General features: G+C 32.6%; 1 protein-coding gene across 1 annotated transcript in view; it reads right to left on the bottom strand.

The window, feature by feature from the left end:
• Nucleotides 1-16,941, bottom strand: part of LOC106649283 (ankyrin repeat and KH domain-containing protein mask-like) — a 68,070-nt gene that overhangs the window by 43,774 nt on the left and 7,355 nt on the right. The window contains exons 4-11 of the mRNA XM_014366603.2: nucleotides 12,255-12,540; nucleotides 10,863-11,164; nucleotides 8,714-8,929; nucleotides 7,478-7,933; nucleotides 5,398-5,539; nucleotides 3,451-3,680; nucleotides 3,102-3,362; nucleotides 762-915 (exon numbers count right to left, since the gene is read on the bottom strand). Coding sequence (XP_014222089.1) covers nucleotides 762-915; nucleotides 3,102-3,362; nucleotides 3,451-3,680; nucleotides 5,398-5,539; nucleotides 7,478-7,933; nucleotides 8,714-8,929; nucleotides 10,863-11,164; nucleotides 12,255-12,540 — 2,047 coding nt within the window. The remainder of the gene's footprint in view (nucleotides 1-761; nucleotides 916-3,101; nucleotides 3,363-3,450; nucleotides 3,681-5,397; nucleotides 5,540-7,477; nucleotides 7,934-8,713; nucleotides 8,930-10,862; nucleotides 11,165-12,254; nucleotides 12,541-16,941) is intronic.

Raw genomic sequence — 16,941 nt, 5'->3', positions numbered from 1 at the left:
ATTATAGTACTTTCTTACGAATCGAAATTAGAAATTTGAGGGATCCAATCATTTTTTTCAACTTTACTGTGTAGTATGTAAGATTTGACTTGTCCATATCTGTAACCGTACAACTGAACGGGCTCTAAAATAGTCTTAAGTATAAGCACCTTATTATTCAGTGATAGAGATGATTTTTTACCGAGCAGCCAGTAAAATATACGAACTTCAGAACTTTTGCACCGTATTTATTGCCGTTTTATTTTATCAACATCATGTGCACGCTAGTTCAACTAGTTCGAGTTTTAAAGATTAATATACTACCAATCATATGAGATTGAATAAGTTGCGCTTTTAAAAATGTGAAGTGGAAATTCATCAAACTTAACATGTTAAGAGAAATTTTCGTATACAACTTATTTTGATCACATTTCACAAACAGAAAATTTTTTTCCTCCTATTTTAAAGTAGAATTTTTTTAAATGGTACTACCATATATGATTATCTTAGAACAAACGATAACCAAAAAGAAGTAAGTGCAGTCAACTTGTGGTGTAATGATGATTGATGTGCTAATTCAAGGAGGTAATCGAGGTAAACCGTCAATATCACATTAATTCAGTTATAAATTGAATATTAACTTTGTTTAAGAAACTGCAAAGTCCTTTCTCGCATTGGCTGATATATAAAGACTTTAACTAACATTCAATGTTACCTGACTACTGTAAATGCAAGATCTTAAAATGAAATATACAGTTGAAAAAAATTTAGAAAATACTCACCACTATCAGCTTTTTCGAAATGTATTGATTCGAACATATTTATTGCTTTTTCTAAAGAAATTTGAATATCTTTGTTATCATTGTGCATTGTTTGAAGAAATGAACATGAAGCTTCGCACTGAATATTCTTAGAATGTGAATCTGGTGTATTTTTCTGAATGAAAAAGAAAACATATTATTAACAAAATATTACGAAATAAAAATAAATTATAGATATGAACTATTAATAGGAATTAGAGGTAATGTTTTATTAAAAAATGTGCAATCACTTCCTATAACTCCAAAAAGTATTTAAATGGTATCTGAAAAATATAATTTTTTAAACTGCTTCACTAACTGATTTACTTTTGCTGCGCCACTTAAATCAAAGTACTAAAGGAAATAAACCTATCTGCATGCTTTGTGCGCTAACCCCGATTTAATTTATTTATAATCCGAAACAGAAAATTATACTATGTAATCATAATGTAATGTGCAAAATAAAATAATTATATGAAAATTTTACGTTCGGATATGCTTTCGTGTCTTTTCCATGTGATTTCAAGACCGCTATAGATACAAATTAAACATTCATTTTTATCCAATTTTTTCGAAAAATTTTCCCACTCTTTTCAGATCTTCAATAAAAGATGAGCGACCCTATTTAAAAAATCGATTTATAGTTCTCTGGGACTTTGTGGTTGTGTTCAAATTTAAGGTCACCATTCGATTCATTGTCAAAAAATTCGTTGAACTTCGAGGTTTTTTTTATAATACTGTCTCTCTCGACCTCAGCAGTGGTTATGTAAAATAAGCCGAATTATAATATTTTTCCTTCACGCAGCAGTAGCAGCAATGCATGCGTGTGAGACTGTGTGTGTGTGTGTGTGAGCGACCAGCGCGCCGCTGTGCTGATGTTTTTCGTAGGATTTTTGGAGCAGGGAGACAAATTGGTCACGCGAATACGAGTAGCGCGGCGACCACATCGATAGTGGTCCCGAAATCGGAGACGCCACGTCGGGTGTAATTTTGTGACGCGGTACGTCGCAAGTGCGTGTACCTGATATGCACAACCCGGACTCGCGTGAACGAGTAGCGCCGTATGTCGCGGGTGCGTGTGGTATTTACGACTTGGACTCGCGGGTGCACTTTCGGACGGGCTTGATTGTCGGGACACGTGAGCGGTGTTGCGGGCCGGATCTCCACGTGTTTATTCTGTACGCGGCAACGGAATGCCGCCCGATTCTGTGTATCGCGTGCGTGAGTGCAGCAGCACGGACAGACCGAGAGGGCCGAACTGATCAAGGCGAAGACAAAGTACGCATTAGATTGTAAGTACCACTCGAGTACCAAGCCCTCTCTAAGCGTGTGCAATCGCGATTTCGATGTGTGAGGAATGAATGTCCACGATTGCGCTGCTGCGTGCGCTGTAATTGTTGATCCAGAACTTTGAAAGTTAATAATAATTTATCTCTTTGACTATTTTTTTAATTTATGAGTGATTATTTGTTTTTCCCCTGCTATTCTTCCCCTAGGTTTTGGACCACGACGCCGCCGCGGTCGGTGCGAATTGCCGTACCGAGTACTGAACTAGTCAGCGACATCGTCTAACCTAAGTCAATAAATTAATTATTCAATTATTTATTGTAACGGTCACGGTACCCATTACAACGCATACTGTACGAGATTTTCCAGGTTTACATAGTTTTGTAACACCCGTTAGTTCGTTATTTCTTAATCTCGATTTTTGGCGATCTCTTAAGAGTTTTCGACGGATTTTTCATAAAAATTAAATCTACAATACTTCATGAGGCCCAAATCAATTGGTTTGTATTCCATAAGAGGTCTTGAACTTAAAAGGTGCTCTTACGAAATCCCGCTTTAAAATATAATGCAGAAAATAAATTAAAAAATTAATTAAGACTACTTTTCTCTCATGTGAAGCTGATTTTAGAGAATTTTACACAAATTTGGTCCGAAAAATTAGAAATTTGCATTTTTATGATCTAAAATAGTTTTAATATTATAACCAGCGTTACCAATGGATTTTATGTAAGAAACACGAATACTTTTTTACGACTCTTACTAAGATTTTGGTGTTTATTTTACATAAATTAAAATGACGATTTTGTAACTTCTACGAGAGAAAAAATCGAAAAAGTCTATTTTTCAATGAAAACAAGATAGTAGGGCTAAACAATTTAGCAGATACGTTAAAAATGCATTGTTCAGATAACTTTTATTCTGCCTATCGCAGAATTATAGAACTATCTGCCAAAACTTATAATGATTTAATGATAACCGTAACAAGATCTTTAAAACTTAAAAATTTTACTTATAATGAAAATAATGATGTGTTACCTGAGTTTGTTCAAGTTGAATTTGTAATTGTTGATTTAAAATTTTTAATTGGTGAACTTGTTGAACGCAATGTGGTTGAGTTCTCTCAAGAAATTTTCGAAAGTCATCCGAAGATAATCCTGACATTAATGACAGATGCTGTTGTTGTAATTTATCAATGACCATTTCATGAACATTTTTTTGGGCTAATTTCACATCATTTCTTGTTTTAATTTTCATTCTGTGTTCTTCCGGAATATCAGTCGAACATAATCTTGCATGCTACAAATTTTTCAATTAGTTGTCATTAGTCAAATGTTAAAATAATAACGAAATAAAAGTACGTAATGTCAATTGAAACATTACTTACACATTGGTTACTAGGAAATACGTTTTCAACCAAGGATGTTTGCGTTGAGTGGGATATATCTTCTTGTAGATTTGCTTCATTTAAAATACGTTGTTTTCCAACCCTTAAACCCTCTTGAAGCCCTTTTAAATATGCCTCCTTTGCTTTATATTCATTATAATACTCTATTGGTGATCGTTGAATTTCGCTATCTCGCGAATTCGAAGAATAATTTTCCGAATATTTCAAGTCTAAAAAATAAAAATATCATTAAATCATAACATTCAAAGCAATAGTGTAAACGTAAGTCATTGCTATATAAAAATATAGAAGATACTAGGTATTTTGATAATGTACTCTGGGAGCATTTATCAATATTCGTGTTCTTCTTGCTTTATTTAAAAAATTCTGAATCTGATCTATTTATGACCGATCACTAAGCCAAATAATTTAGGCGGTGAGTGCGTGGGATTTTGCACTGTTCATAACTTTTTAAACTAGCTGGCAAAACTACCAGTGACTTAAAGAAACGTGTAACACATATGATTTTATCGATTTTGACTGCTTTTTTTTATTTCGATCTTAGTAATACCAGCAAATTCAATTTATGGGCTGAAAAGCGCCTTAAAATTCCAGCATGTTTTATAGAAAGTAATCCTAACTTTTTCTTAGATCAAAGTGTATCAATTGAAGGAAGATTCAATAAGGAATATTGTGAAAAGATGTCAAGATGGAGAAACCATCTATCTAAAGATACAAATATAAGTGGTGAGTTAATATTGAAATTTTTTGTTATCGTTGTAAAACTATAGTTTTATGCAAATCTCTTTACATTAGAAAATAAATCTCTAGTGCTTCTAATTACATAAATTAGTCCAAGATTCGTCTACAGTGACTAATGATCCTAAAGTTTTGTGCCACATGAATTTGAATGAAATGTTCGATTAATTTGGACCCTTGGAATCCCAAAGCTTTGTGATAGCTATTTAATTTTCTTAAGTGGAGCTGATTTTTGATTAATTTATTTATTCAATCTATCAGTCTAAAAAACTAACAATGAGCAATGAAAATAACTTTTTTTTTTATATCGGCGAGCAAAAGATTTACCAAAAATTTCAAGACCTCAATGATCAAGATGAGTTAAAATTCGTATTCGAAATCATGAGTCATTAAAGATGATACTTACCTGGACTAATTTAAATAATTAAAGGTAATTAGAGAATCATTTTTTTATGAAAAAATGCTCATAAAAACAATTTTACATCAAATACGAAAAATCGAATATCAACATGTTTTTTAATTTACAGGACTTAACACAGATGTATTTTCTTAAAACATCCATGCTTTTAAAGGTGCTCGTACCACCTTCAAAATCGTAACAAGGAGACCACCCCACCTCCGGGTCATGGATTTGCTCCGAATTTTTTTTGGGGTCTCCAGATACTCAATACTGAAGCTACCTGTGCTTAGTTTGATCTCATTCGCCTTAGGGCCCATTTTTTAGAGGATTTTCCACATTTTTTCGTCCAAGTATTTCTATATCGATATAGAAAATAACGAAGATTTTTTGTATAAAGTGGAAAATCCTCTAAAAAATGAGCCCTAAGGTCCATGATATCAAACTAAGCACAGGGAGTTTCAGTATTGTGTACCAGGAGACCCCAAAAAAGTTTTGGAGCAAATCCATGACCCAAAGGTAGGGTGGTCTCCTTGTAAGGGAATCCGAATCATTCTATAATTTTTTTCAACGAAATTTACTTGCTATACTTACAATCAAAAAATTGAAGTAACATATTTTTTTCAGTAAAATTTAATAAAGCTTAATAACTTTTAATGACAGTAAATTAAATGGTTTGAGTTTCCCACGATGGATCAGTTACGTTTAATAGAATCTTTTCGTTTTCAATATGGCTTTGAACGAATGTAGCATGCTTTATGAAAAATAAGTTATAAGAAGATAAATTTTACCTGCATTGTAATCATGTTCTGAAACAGAGTGCATCATTTCCGTTTTATCTAAGCTTAGTGGTTTTCTGCGTGGAATTTCATCCGCAGTTTTTTTCAAACCATTATTCATTAAAATATCTTTTTCTTCTGAATCTGAAAATGTCTGAAAAATACATTTTTTTAATATGAATAGTTAAGACAAACTTTAATAAAGCTTTATGCGATTATACGGTGCATTAACAGATGTAATTTTATATTATTGTGTCGATGTAACGATTGTTCTTGCTCATCATTTAGGCGAGGAGGAGGCTGCCCAAAAAATAGGGTTGACCGAAGAGAGCTAAGTTGATAGACAACATGATTCCTCATGTATTTATGGTCACTGCATACGAATATGACATTTATTTTTTTCTGAAATAACATCATCACTGAGAAAAACGGAAATTCCATAAAAATTGCGAAAAAATCAATTTTTTAATTTTTTCATCTATAGCTTGCTGCATCTTGAGGAGTCGTTGATAATTTCTGATGGAATTACAACCGTGTAATCTTCAGTTATTTTATAAGAAAAAATTAGTTATAACCGGAGATATGAATTTTTAAACATTTTTATCGGATTTAGCGAAGGGTCGACTCAAACTGAAATGCTGCATTATGAAAGTTCAAAAATGGCATTTTAAACATCATAGCATTAAAATATAAGGTACTGAGCTCTCCGTGGTCAGTATGTTCTTCATCTTGATGTTTTTCGGCAACCTTACGCTCGCCTGATTAGTTGGACACGTCTAAGCTTAAAAGAAAGCCAACCAAGTACCATGTGCTTTTTGTGGGATGTTCCCGAAAAAAAAGCAAAACCAGGCATTTTGTAAAAGCTGCAGCTTCAGTTCCTGCTCAACCGTGAGACATATGAGACACATAGTCGGAGTATGGTTGGATCAGCGCTTATACAAGCGGTAGGCTTAGATTATGAATTGTAGTGAGAATCATAATTCAGTGTTGAGTTTAGTGGCAGTCGGAAGATCTCAATTGAAGGCGAGTAATCAAAGTCTGTACCAGCTCGAGTAACTTTATGAGGCCTTACTCTGCGTACAACCTTAGTGCAAACCAATACCGTTAAAATCATTTAAAAATTAAGATTTTCGAGTACTACAAAGCATCTAACCCTCAAAGTACCAGATTAAATAATCTATCAAGAACTCCGCAAAAAGTTACCGAATTTTGGCATTTTCAATAAAACAAATGCTTTGTTACACCTTAAAATTTTTTAAGAAAAATCAAAAATTTTTTCCATTGTTTCGAATAAACTTATATTTTACTTTTACGACACATTTTTTGAATATCTTACATGGAAAATCCTAGTTTAGAAAATTTGGGTTTTATTAGTAACTGTTCCGCTTTTACATTGCGGTTCGCTCAAAAAGATACAAGTTTTGAAAAACATGAACCGTCAGAAAGCGCAAAATAAAAAGTTTTACGAAAAAATTTCAAAATATGCTATTCAAATGTAAAAAAATTAATTTTTTAGATATCGAATAAAATTCTTCATTTTATTTTAAGACCTCTTAAGACTCTTGTATTATGGTAACAACCTTGTATGCGGAGACTTATTGACGAATTTTCCAACATAATCTGTCGACTGTTTGATGGCCACAAGCGTGATAGAACTCAATAGCTCCATTTTTATACCCTCAGTCAACTAACGTTCCAATGAAAGGGAACAGAAGATCAAGAAGAGAGCAAAGAATTACAAGCTTCGTTGGGTGCAAACCCAAAAAAGTAGTAGGCTAGAAGGATTCTAAATAATTTAAAATAAGCAGCGTTATTTTTCTGGATAGTGATTAATTATAGAAGGAACTACTGACATGAGTTACTGTGAAACAGTTAGCATTTTTCAGTTGAAGATCTACTTAGAAATACTTTTCTAAATTTCTGAGCAGCAAATAAAGTAAATTCTTGCGATTTTGGTGTGGATTGTAAAACAATGAAACTAAGATAATCGCGGATCTAGTAACGATAATGTGTCAAATGTTTAGAAGGAATAACAAGAATGTGAAAAGTCTATTTTGAAACAGAAAATGTTTAAAAATTTATTTTTATGTACCTGTTCTTGTTTTGAACTTAATTTTAGTTCAGTAATATTCTTTCTGACAGTGTGTATCATACGAGTATTGGCATCAAATAATTCTGTCAAATATTTATCATCGTGGGTTTTAGTTTCATCGAAACTACTTTCCATAGTATTAGCAGAATGATCGTTGCATAAAAAAGAATGGTTGGACTGTTCCTCCATGAAATAAATATCTTGATTCTCATTAGTAACACTATTTGTGCAAGATGATAAAAAGATAGGTTCAGATAATTGATACTGCAAAGGTGGACTTGGTTGTTTATCCTCTGGATTGTCATAAAACTCTTGCGAATTGAGTGTCTTTTGAATTTTCGTCGACGTACCATTCTGTTCTGAAGGTATCATTATACTGTGAGGGTAATCGAGTAATAACTTAACAACATTAGTATGACCTCCTTTCGCCGCTTCTATCAGCATTGTAGAATTATCCTATAAAAATAACATATTAATATTAAAGTATGAGTTCCCATATTAAATAAGAGGGATTTTCTAGTGAAGATAAGAAAATAAATAATTTTAAAATTTCAAGTAAACTAAAAAAGTACAATGCTGTATTGTTTTGCATAAAGAATTATTGCTAAATGAAAAAAAAACAATTAGATACTACTAGGGGGCGTCATTGCATGGAAAGTATGAATAATTTTGTATAATTCGAAATAACTATTTTTTTTTATGCACGTAGTGTCATATCGTTTCAAAAGTATTTCTAATAGGGATCACACACATAATTTTTTCGCATAAAATAACAATCCGAAATTAATAATCATTTCTAAAAATTGTAATGAAGCGCAGGTCGAATGCGATATCTTCAACCATAAGTTACCATTTCAAGAAGGGATCAGTTGTATAAATATTTTTTATCGATTTCTGAAAAATTTAATGTTTGCACAATTGGTTATATCTGGAACCGTGTTTGGGTCTAATGCTGTAATTACTAATGTGTTTTAAATGACTTTTATGATGTACAAAACTTCGAGTGACAATAGTTAACGAACGTTTGTTCATGTGTAAAAACTGTGTTACTCTTAGTGCTAAATTGATACGTTTTTTAAACTATAATATACAAACAGTGAGTTATATTTTTATAACGAGTGTGATTGATAATAAATAAAGGAACTATATTTTAATTTGTCGAGATACATTAATTGTTGCTAAAAAAAAATAAAAGTTTTATGTGCAAACAGCAATTAGCATATTCTAGAAACTTACTTTGAGTCGATGTGAAGGATTAGCTGCTTCAGAAAGTAGAAGTTCCACAACAGAAAGATGTCCTCCAGCGCAAGCAAGAGATAAGGAGGTGTGATCGTTACTGGTAGTTTGACGATTCACATTTGCATGTTGATTTACTAAAAATTGTACCGTACATAGATGTCCTGCTCGACATGCTTTCATTAACGGCGTTCTTCCACCTTCAGATTCATGTTCCTAAAGAATAAAAAAAATCAATAAAAAGTCTGTTTTTCTAATCTAAGATATCGAAATAATTTTGAGGAACATATGTATAAAGAGACTCAGCTTCCCTGCACGCTTGGTGTAATAACCCCAATTATAATTAAAATTAAAAGTAAAAATAAGAATTTTATTGTTTATTATCCTTAATTAATTTTTTCCATTCGATTGTCCCTTTGCATTCCTTTATTAATTCGACGCTGTTAAGGAAGAGTAGCACGTTTCTATACATTTTTAAATGTAAACGTGCTAGTCTTCCTTAACAGCGTCGAATTATCTCTTCTGACAACGCACCATTAACCCCTTCGCCCAACACGTTTTGAGCGCCAACCCCCAATTTTATTTAATTTTAAATATAAGAATGAGAAATTTCATTTTCAAATTTTTTTCAATTTTCTCTTTGAAATCTCCGTTCTGAATTGAGAAGAATACCAGCGCCTTAAAAATATAATTTCCAGCGGTGTTACCGATTTCGGCACTCAATACTCGGCCCTTACTACCAAACTTATGACTGATAGAAAAATATTTATGAAAGATTAAATCAATTATTTTTTAAACTTTAGTAAGAAATTATATTTACAAAATTTTAAAGTATGAATCTAAAATATTAAATTAGGTGTCTATGAACGACCATCAAAACTGAAACTTCTTTAAATTTAATTAATTCTAAACATCAAAATAAGAAAAAAGAAAGTCTTGAATTTTATTTATGAAAAAGTACGATTTATGAAAAATAAAAGGAAGCCTTGAAAAAACGTTAAAATATTTAAAGAATTAAAGTTCAAGCATGTCTAAAATTTAACAAAAAAAAAAAATCCAAAATCAATATCAATCAATTGGTTTAATTTTTTTTCTGCAATTTCATTCAACTTTACTCGATTTTGAATGTTTACTCTTTTATTACAATTTTGACATGCTTGAATTATATATTGTTTAGTTTTTTATAAAAAATTTTTCAAAAATTTTGCCGGTAGTACTAAACTACTTCATAATTAATGCCTCGAAAGTTACATTTGTATTAAGGGACTATTCCGGTTGAACTTTGGGAAATATTTTTTTTATTGCATTTTCGGAATGTTCATATTTTGAAGATCATCCTTCTAAAATTTGGTTCAGAAATTCAGACTTAAAGTCAGTCAAAATTAGGCTTGAGTATGAGCATATACACGGCATTCAATGGAATTTGAAAACTTTGAATGCTCTTATCTCGAGATGCTGCTTTATTGTATGGCGGACAGTTAACCTCCGGACCTACTCAGCCAAAGTTTATAAAATTTTACAAACTTCTTCATTAATAAGTGATACATGACATTACACCAGAAAATTACAGAAAAACGAAAAATTGTAATATCCCACGTAAAAAAAAGTTTGGCAAATGTCTAGCAAAAAGGTTTCATACGAAATCTGGCTTTGTTGTATAAGTCGGACTTGAGTCAGATGATATGCCAGACTTCTTATGACAACTTTTTGTCAGACTTTTTTTACGCGAAAGGTGCGAGATGATAAGGAAATTATAAAAGGGTTATTAAGGAAAAAAAAAATTTTAATTTTTTTTTGGTATATTGCCCTATATCACACATTTATGAAGAAGAGCGTAAAATTTGGTAACGATCGGCTGAGTACATTCTGAGATTAATTGTTCGCCATTGAAAAATCCCTTATTACAAAGATTTTATGCGTGTTCCAAGAAAAATAATGAAAATAGCTTTTTTTATTCATATTCAACCGGTATTAGTTCCTTAAGTGTAGCAGCCAGGAACTGCCGAGACTTTCATGTAAAACTGCTTTATTATTTATGGCTATTTAGACGTCTTCATGATAATCATTTAGTTATTCATGATAAGCTAATTTGTCTTTAAAAAGTGGTAAATTATTGCGGCAGATTTAATCAATGTTAAAAATCACTTACCAAGTCTGCTCCATATCCTAATAATAACTCTGCAACATCGGTGTGACCATTTTCACAGGCATAAGTTAGGGCTGTATCACCTGTTTGCGTTTGAGCATGTACATTGGCGTTCAATTCTAAGAGATATCGAACAATATCTAAATGCCCTTCTTGCGAAGCTTCCATCAAAGGTGTTGATGCCCCTAACTCAATATCAGCACCTGCTTTAACTAAAAAATCGACTACTTCTAAAAATCCACCACAGCAAGCCAAAGTGAGAGCTGTTTCTTGAGTTTCCTCAGTTTGAGCATTAATGTTTGCACCTATGAATGTTGAATTGATTATTTACAGAAAATAATTTATATATAAGCATCAAGTTTTTTCAATTAATATAGAACTTTATGCACTGGCCGTAGATATGCTTTTTCTGCAGAACAAGAGGTTGCAGCACAAGCCGAAGGTGATTGTTACAACGAGTTTTACTGAAAAAGCTTATTCGCACAAGTTGCATACAATATTTTATAGCACACAAGCCTAAAACTAGCGGCAAAGTTGCGATTTTTAGGTTAGAGTGCCATAAAAATAATTACTAATAAAAATCGAATTTCTAGGGTGGATTCGCTAAAACTGCCTATAACTTACATCTCAAAAACTTTTATAAACAAATTATTATGCAATAAAATAAAAATTGTATTTATTGCCTTGGAAACATTTTTTTAACTATTTACGAGTTATTTAAAACAAAAAGGTACTCTTGTTATTATTTAGTTAACACGACGATTTACAAGATAAAAGCAATTCAACTTTAAAACAATTGCGAAAATTAACCATTTTAATCTCTTGAATCTTGTAAACAGTCGTGTTGACAAAAAATGACGAGTAGGGGAGAGCGGGGTTTGTTGGCATGTAAGGTAAGTTGGCAAAAATGCATATTTCACCATATCACTAACTTTTATAGAGATAATACTATCAGTAGTGCTAGCACCATAATATGTATTATTTTTATGTAATGGCACCATGTCGGTTCAAGTCATTGATAAGGAGAAATATACCATTTTGCCAATTTACCTCACATGCCAACACACCCTGCTCTCCCCTACTTTTTTGTTAAAAATAACCCAAAACTGGGTTAGAAAAAATTTCCAAGACAAAAAATTAAAATTTATTTTTATCACATAATCATTTGTTTATAAAAAATTTGTAACAGAATCCAAATAAGTCACAAATAAGATGATGTATGATGTTCAAATAAAATTGATTGTAAAAATTATTGTTAATCTTGGCAATTAGTAGCAAAAGTTTGTTATGGAACTGATGGAAATAATAAATTAAAATTTTTGACTTTTACATTTTTAATCACTTGACAAAAAAACTATTTCTTTAGAATTAATAGAGATAAAATGACATTAATACCTTGACTTAATAGCAGTGCAACCATTTCTTCATGTCCTTCTCTCGATGCTTCCATTAAGGGCGTGTAACCTTCATCATTAACTTCCTCTATATTAGCTCCTCGCTCTATTAATAATAATGCGAGATCCACGTGTCCTCCACAGGCAGCAAGTGTTAATGGAGATTCAAAACTGTCAGTCGGCATGTTTACTTGCGCTCCAGAATCCAGCAGTAAACGTGCTACTTCCACATGACCATCCATAGAAGCTTCCATTAAAGCTGTATGCATTTCATCAGTTTTATGTTCCTGTAAAGAAATTTGTATTGGACAATTTTAATCAATCAATGGTTTATAAAAACTCTGGTAATAATGTGACTCCTTAATTACAAACACTCCTTGTATAAAGTGCGAAATAGTATATTATGATACGTGTGACTTAAGGAGGCTCTACACATAATACAAAAGATCATCCAACAAGATAAAACTTATATCAATCGATTTTTTAAATCTTCACAATGAGATTCCAAAAAAAAATATGTGGTTGACGATCAAACTTTCGAGATAAACATGTTTAAAAATGGCGAAATTAACACGGGCTCTTATGAGACGTGGTCTTTAATTGTTTATAACTAGTTTAAAAGATCAACCATCTTAATAAAAAATATATTTCCTAAAAGAGAAAGTTTCAAGCTTTCGATTGGTATGTTAAAAATTACCCCTTAACGAACTAACTAATGAGTAATTAAACAAAATCATTGATTTCGAATAGTGCGAGCGGTTGTCTGCCTAATGTGAGAAAGAGACAGACAGATGCCTCGCTGTACTATTGTTATGATTGGTGTAGAGCCTCCTTAAGGTGATGCCGAAGCCCCGATTTTGACCGAATGAGCATTAGAAATGTAAATTTAAATAACTTTTTTACTAGACCGATTTTCGAAAAACAGCTCTGTGGAGCCCTATTGATGCTGTGAACAACTGTACCAAATTTCATCCCATTTCATTCAACATTCGATCCCGTTTTTCGGAAAAACTGTTAAATGAAATGGGATGAAATTTAGTACAGTTATTTACAGCATCAATACGGAGGGTTCCAGAGAGCCATTTTTCGAAAATCAGTCTAGTAAAAAAGTTATTTAAATTTACATTTTTAATGCTCGATCGGTTAAAATCGGGGCTTCGGCATCACCTTAAGCAGGCCATAATTGCATGGCACGGTTAGCACTTAAGCGAAGCGAAGGTGCTAGTACCGTGGTAAGAATGGGCTTCTTAAATCATAGGTATCTTGCGTTTTTTTATAGCACTGTCCTAAATTCACGTTTCACGGCAAAGCGTGCCTTTAGCCACGCAGTGCCATAAAATATATAAAAACCCTGTGAAAACTCTCGAAGTAAGCGTAAAAAAAATCCCTAAAAGCGTAAAAGAAAAGCGTAAAAATAGAATCCCTCAAAAATAAATTATTGTTCGATTAGAAATCAGAAAATTTACAAAAACGGTTCTTTAAATAGAAACACCCTTTTTCAGTTGTAGATTCAAAAAGAGCAAGCAATTTCACGTTTGAATATGCTGCTTGATATCTTTTAAAGATCATTCTAGAGGTGCTAATTGAAGCTCAAATTTTTTAACAATTTTTTAGAAATTTACTTGAAAAAAAATAACTAAAAATAAAATGCTTAAAAATAGAGTTTTATAAATACGGACACGTTTGAAATGACCTTGAAAAAAACTAAAAGCGTAAATAAATGTAAAATTTTTCATTTTTTTTAATATAAAATGAAAATAGGGGTTTTTGTTTGAGAAATCGATTTTTGGTTTGTTATAGCTTCAAGATTATATTAAAGTTCAAATTCCATGTCATCATTGTATTTTTTGGGGAGATTTTCAGAGGTTTCTATATTTATTACGTACCACGTTATTGTAAATGTATAATTACAAATACTAAATTTTATACAATAAGTAAACATTGAAAAGTAATTTTGTTTCATATCTGTAATATGTAATTCTTGCTACTTAAGGCTTTCCTTTTTAATTTGCATTACTTTGAATACAAGGATTGTACTAAGCTACTTTTTAGCAGTTGGATATTTATCCTTGAAGTGTATAACTTTTTCATCGTGAACTTTATTAAGCTAATGGTGGGCTAGCACAATTTGGTGAGGAATTTCAGTTCAGATGGTTTAATGACATGTCACATGGAATGGAACACACACACAATGTAAAATTTTCAAAAATTTGATCCTTCCGTCGGAAAGCTGAGGCAATTTCCCATCGAAATCATATGTCACTTATTTTTTCTTGGTGCATTTAGGTACTTTTATATCAAGTTAGATATTGTGCGATTTCGCCCAACAATGCCGCACGGGCGAGCCATTGGCAACTTGACGCGAAATATGCTCAGGCTCTACTTTTTCCACTAGTCAGAATCAGACGTTCCGACTAGTTGGAATTGCCGTGAGTTTACACCGAGCGTCACCTCACAGTTCAACGTTCGACATCTGATGCTACGACTAGTCGTAGTAGCCTCTTGTTATGCTTCTCATAATCTCAATCTCCGACATTATATTTTCTGAACATTCAAGAAATAATCGTAGCCGTGAGTTCCTTACACGCGCAAGCCATAGTTCCGATATTTTTTTCGTTGTGGAGTAAAGCCGATTGTCGATCGCTCGCCATTTTATTAACCTTTCAGAGGTACATGAACGCACCACATTGGGCGCCTAACTTGGAACGATGTGTTATGGACACAACGTTCCTAATAACGACACATGGAACCCCGAATATGGAAATGGAATAAAGTTGACCTTTGTTTATGTTTAACGCTAAGTTCGAGGCAAATGTTATTTTTGCCATACGGTATATTTTTTACACCTTTTTATTTATTTAGCGGATTTTCCGTTCGAGGTGTCATGTACCACGTACACTATAAGACGATTGAATCTGCAACAACCTCCAAACGTAAACATAGAGAATTTGGGACCTCGGCCTATCCTAGTCCGTATACTATTGATATTATTCACGCCTACGTTATACACATAGACAGTCCGACTTCGCTGTGTTTACGTTTAGAGGTTGTTGCAGATTTAATCGCCTTGTAGTGTACAGTACAATTATACTGCATAAGAGCTGTATAGCTATGTGCACGAAAATATAGATTAGAAAGTGTATTATAAAGAAATCTGACCAACGCTTGACTTGATGACGTGCGAAAACACAATTGAAGATGCCATGCAGCCTGCTGAGTAAACAGAGCTGGCCTGAGATCAGATATCTGAAGTAACAGGATGATAAAACTATATTTATCTTAATGAATTTATGATTAGAGTACACGAATGCATAGCACATGTTTTATGATCTAATGGGAGACATGGGTCATCGACGAACTTGAAGATGAACGAGAAGATTCTAAAGTCACTTTCAGGTCTGAGTCTGGGAGAAAGGGACCAACCATCGACCCTTATAAAAAGGCCTACTCTTAGAGAAGAAACAGCAGTTTAGCTGCACCTCTGCCGGAGCAGACGGTAAGCTGGTGGCTTGTTATCCAGATATCACTGATCCTTGCAGTCTGAGTGCAAGTGCCACATCTCAAAGCCTTACATAGAGTTCAGTTCAAAGTTCAGTTTAAAGTTTTATTTAGAAGCACTATTGCTATTATTTCAACTTAAAGTCTAAATAGTTCTTGGGAATTAAAGTCTTTTCTACGCGAGTTTAAGTGGGTGCCCAAGTGATTCTAGCTCATCCTCTGAAGATCTTTGGTACAAATAAAGCGTCCATGGGTCCTTCTTTCAAAGTTATTACGGTTCCAATTAGTAAAATATGATTTTAAGTACAAAAAATGGCTGCTGGAAAATGAAAATATATAAGGAAAGTTTTGGAATTTTCAACTCAAAAACGATGGATTTGAGGAAAAAATTTTACTGATGGTTGAGTTCAATGATAAATAATAAGAATTCATCTTTTTTGAGTTAAAAATTCCAAAAATTTCCTAATATATTTTCGTTTTCCAGTCGCCATTTTTTGTACTTGAGGAGGCTGTAGCGAAATTGAAAAAATCTTTAGACCGGAGTGAAATTTAATCCACGTATAGTTCATGAAATTACAAGATTTTTGGTGAAAAAAAAATTGGGGGTTTCCGTGCAAATTTGGGAAATAATCAAATTCAAAGTTTTGACCATTTAACATTGAATCAAATGGGAAGTGGCAGTTGTTAGTGTACAGTGAGCTTAAATATCTTTACAAGTTATAATGAAATTAATATATGTTACAGGAAATTTCATTAACTTTCGAATGATATAATTATAAATGGGTGTTTCCGGGCAAATAAAAAAGATATTGAGAGTCCAACACATTTCTCCTATGTTCTGCCATGCTAACACTGTACGCTGCGTATCGCATATAGCCTTGCGCATATAGCGTTCCAATACAGAACCTCCTTGCATCGCTACAGCCTCCTTAAAATCATATTTTACTAATTGGAACCGTCATAACTTTAAGAGAAGGACCCATGGACGCTTTATCTGTACCAAAGACGCTAGGATTTAAAAGATTTTCATGTGAAAATTTAAAAAAAAAAAAATTTTTTTTTTCGAATTCACGTTTTTTTTTAATAAAACCATCCATAACTTTTTACCTGTTTGTTATATCGAAAATCTGACACCGGATTCGGAAAGTTTATTAAATTTTGCGTAGTATATGCTTACTCGCAAATTCTCC

This window comes from Trichogramma pretiosum, unplaced genomic scaffold, assembly GCF_000599845.2.
Source record: "Trichogramma pretiosum strain Unisexual culture from Peru unplaced genomic scaffold, Tpre_2.0 scaffold52, whole genome shotgun sequence".
In the NCBI taxonomy this organism is placed as follows: Eukaryota; Metazoa; Arthropoda; class Insecta; order Hymenoptera; family Trichogrammatidae; genus Trichogramma; species Trichogramma pretiosum.
This window is presented reverse-complemented; position numbering and strand designations above follow the sequence as displayed.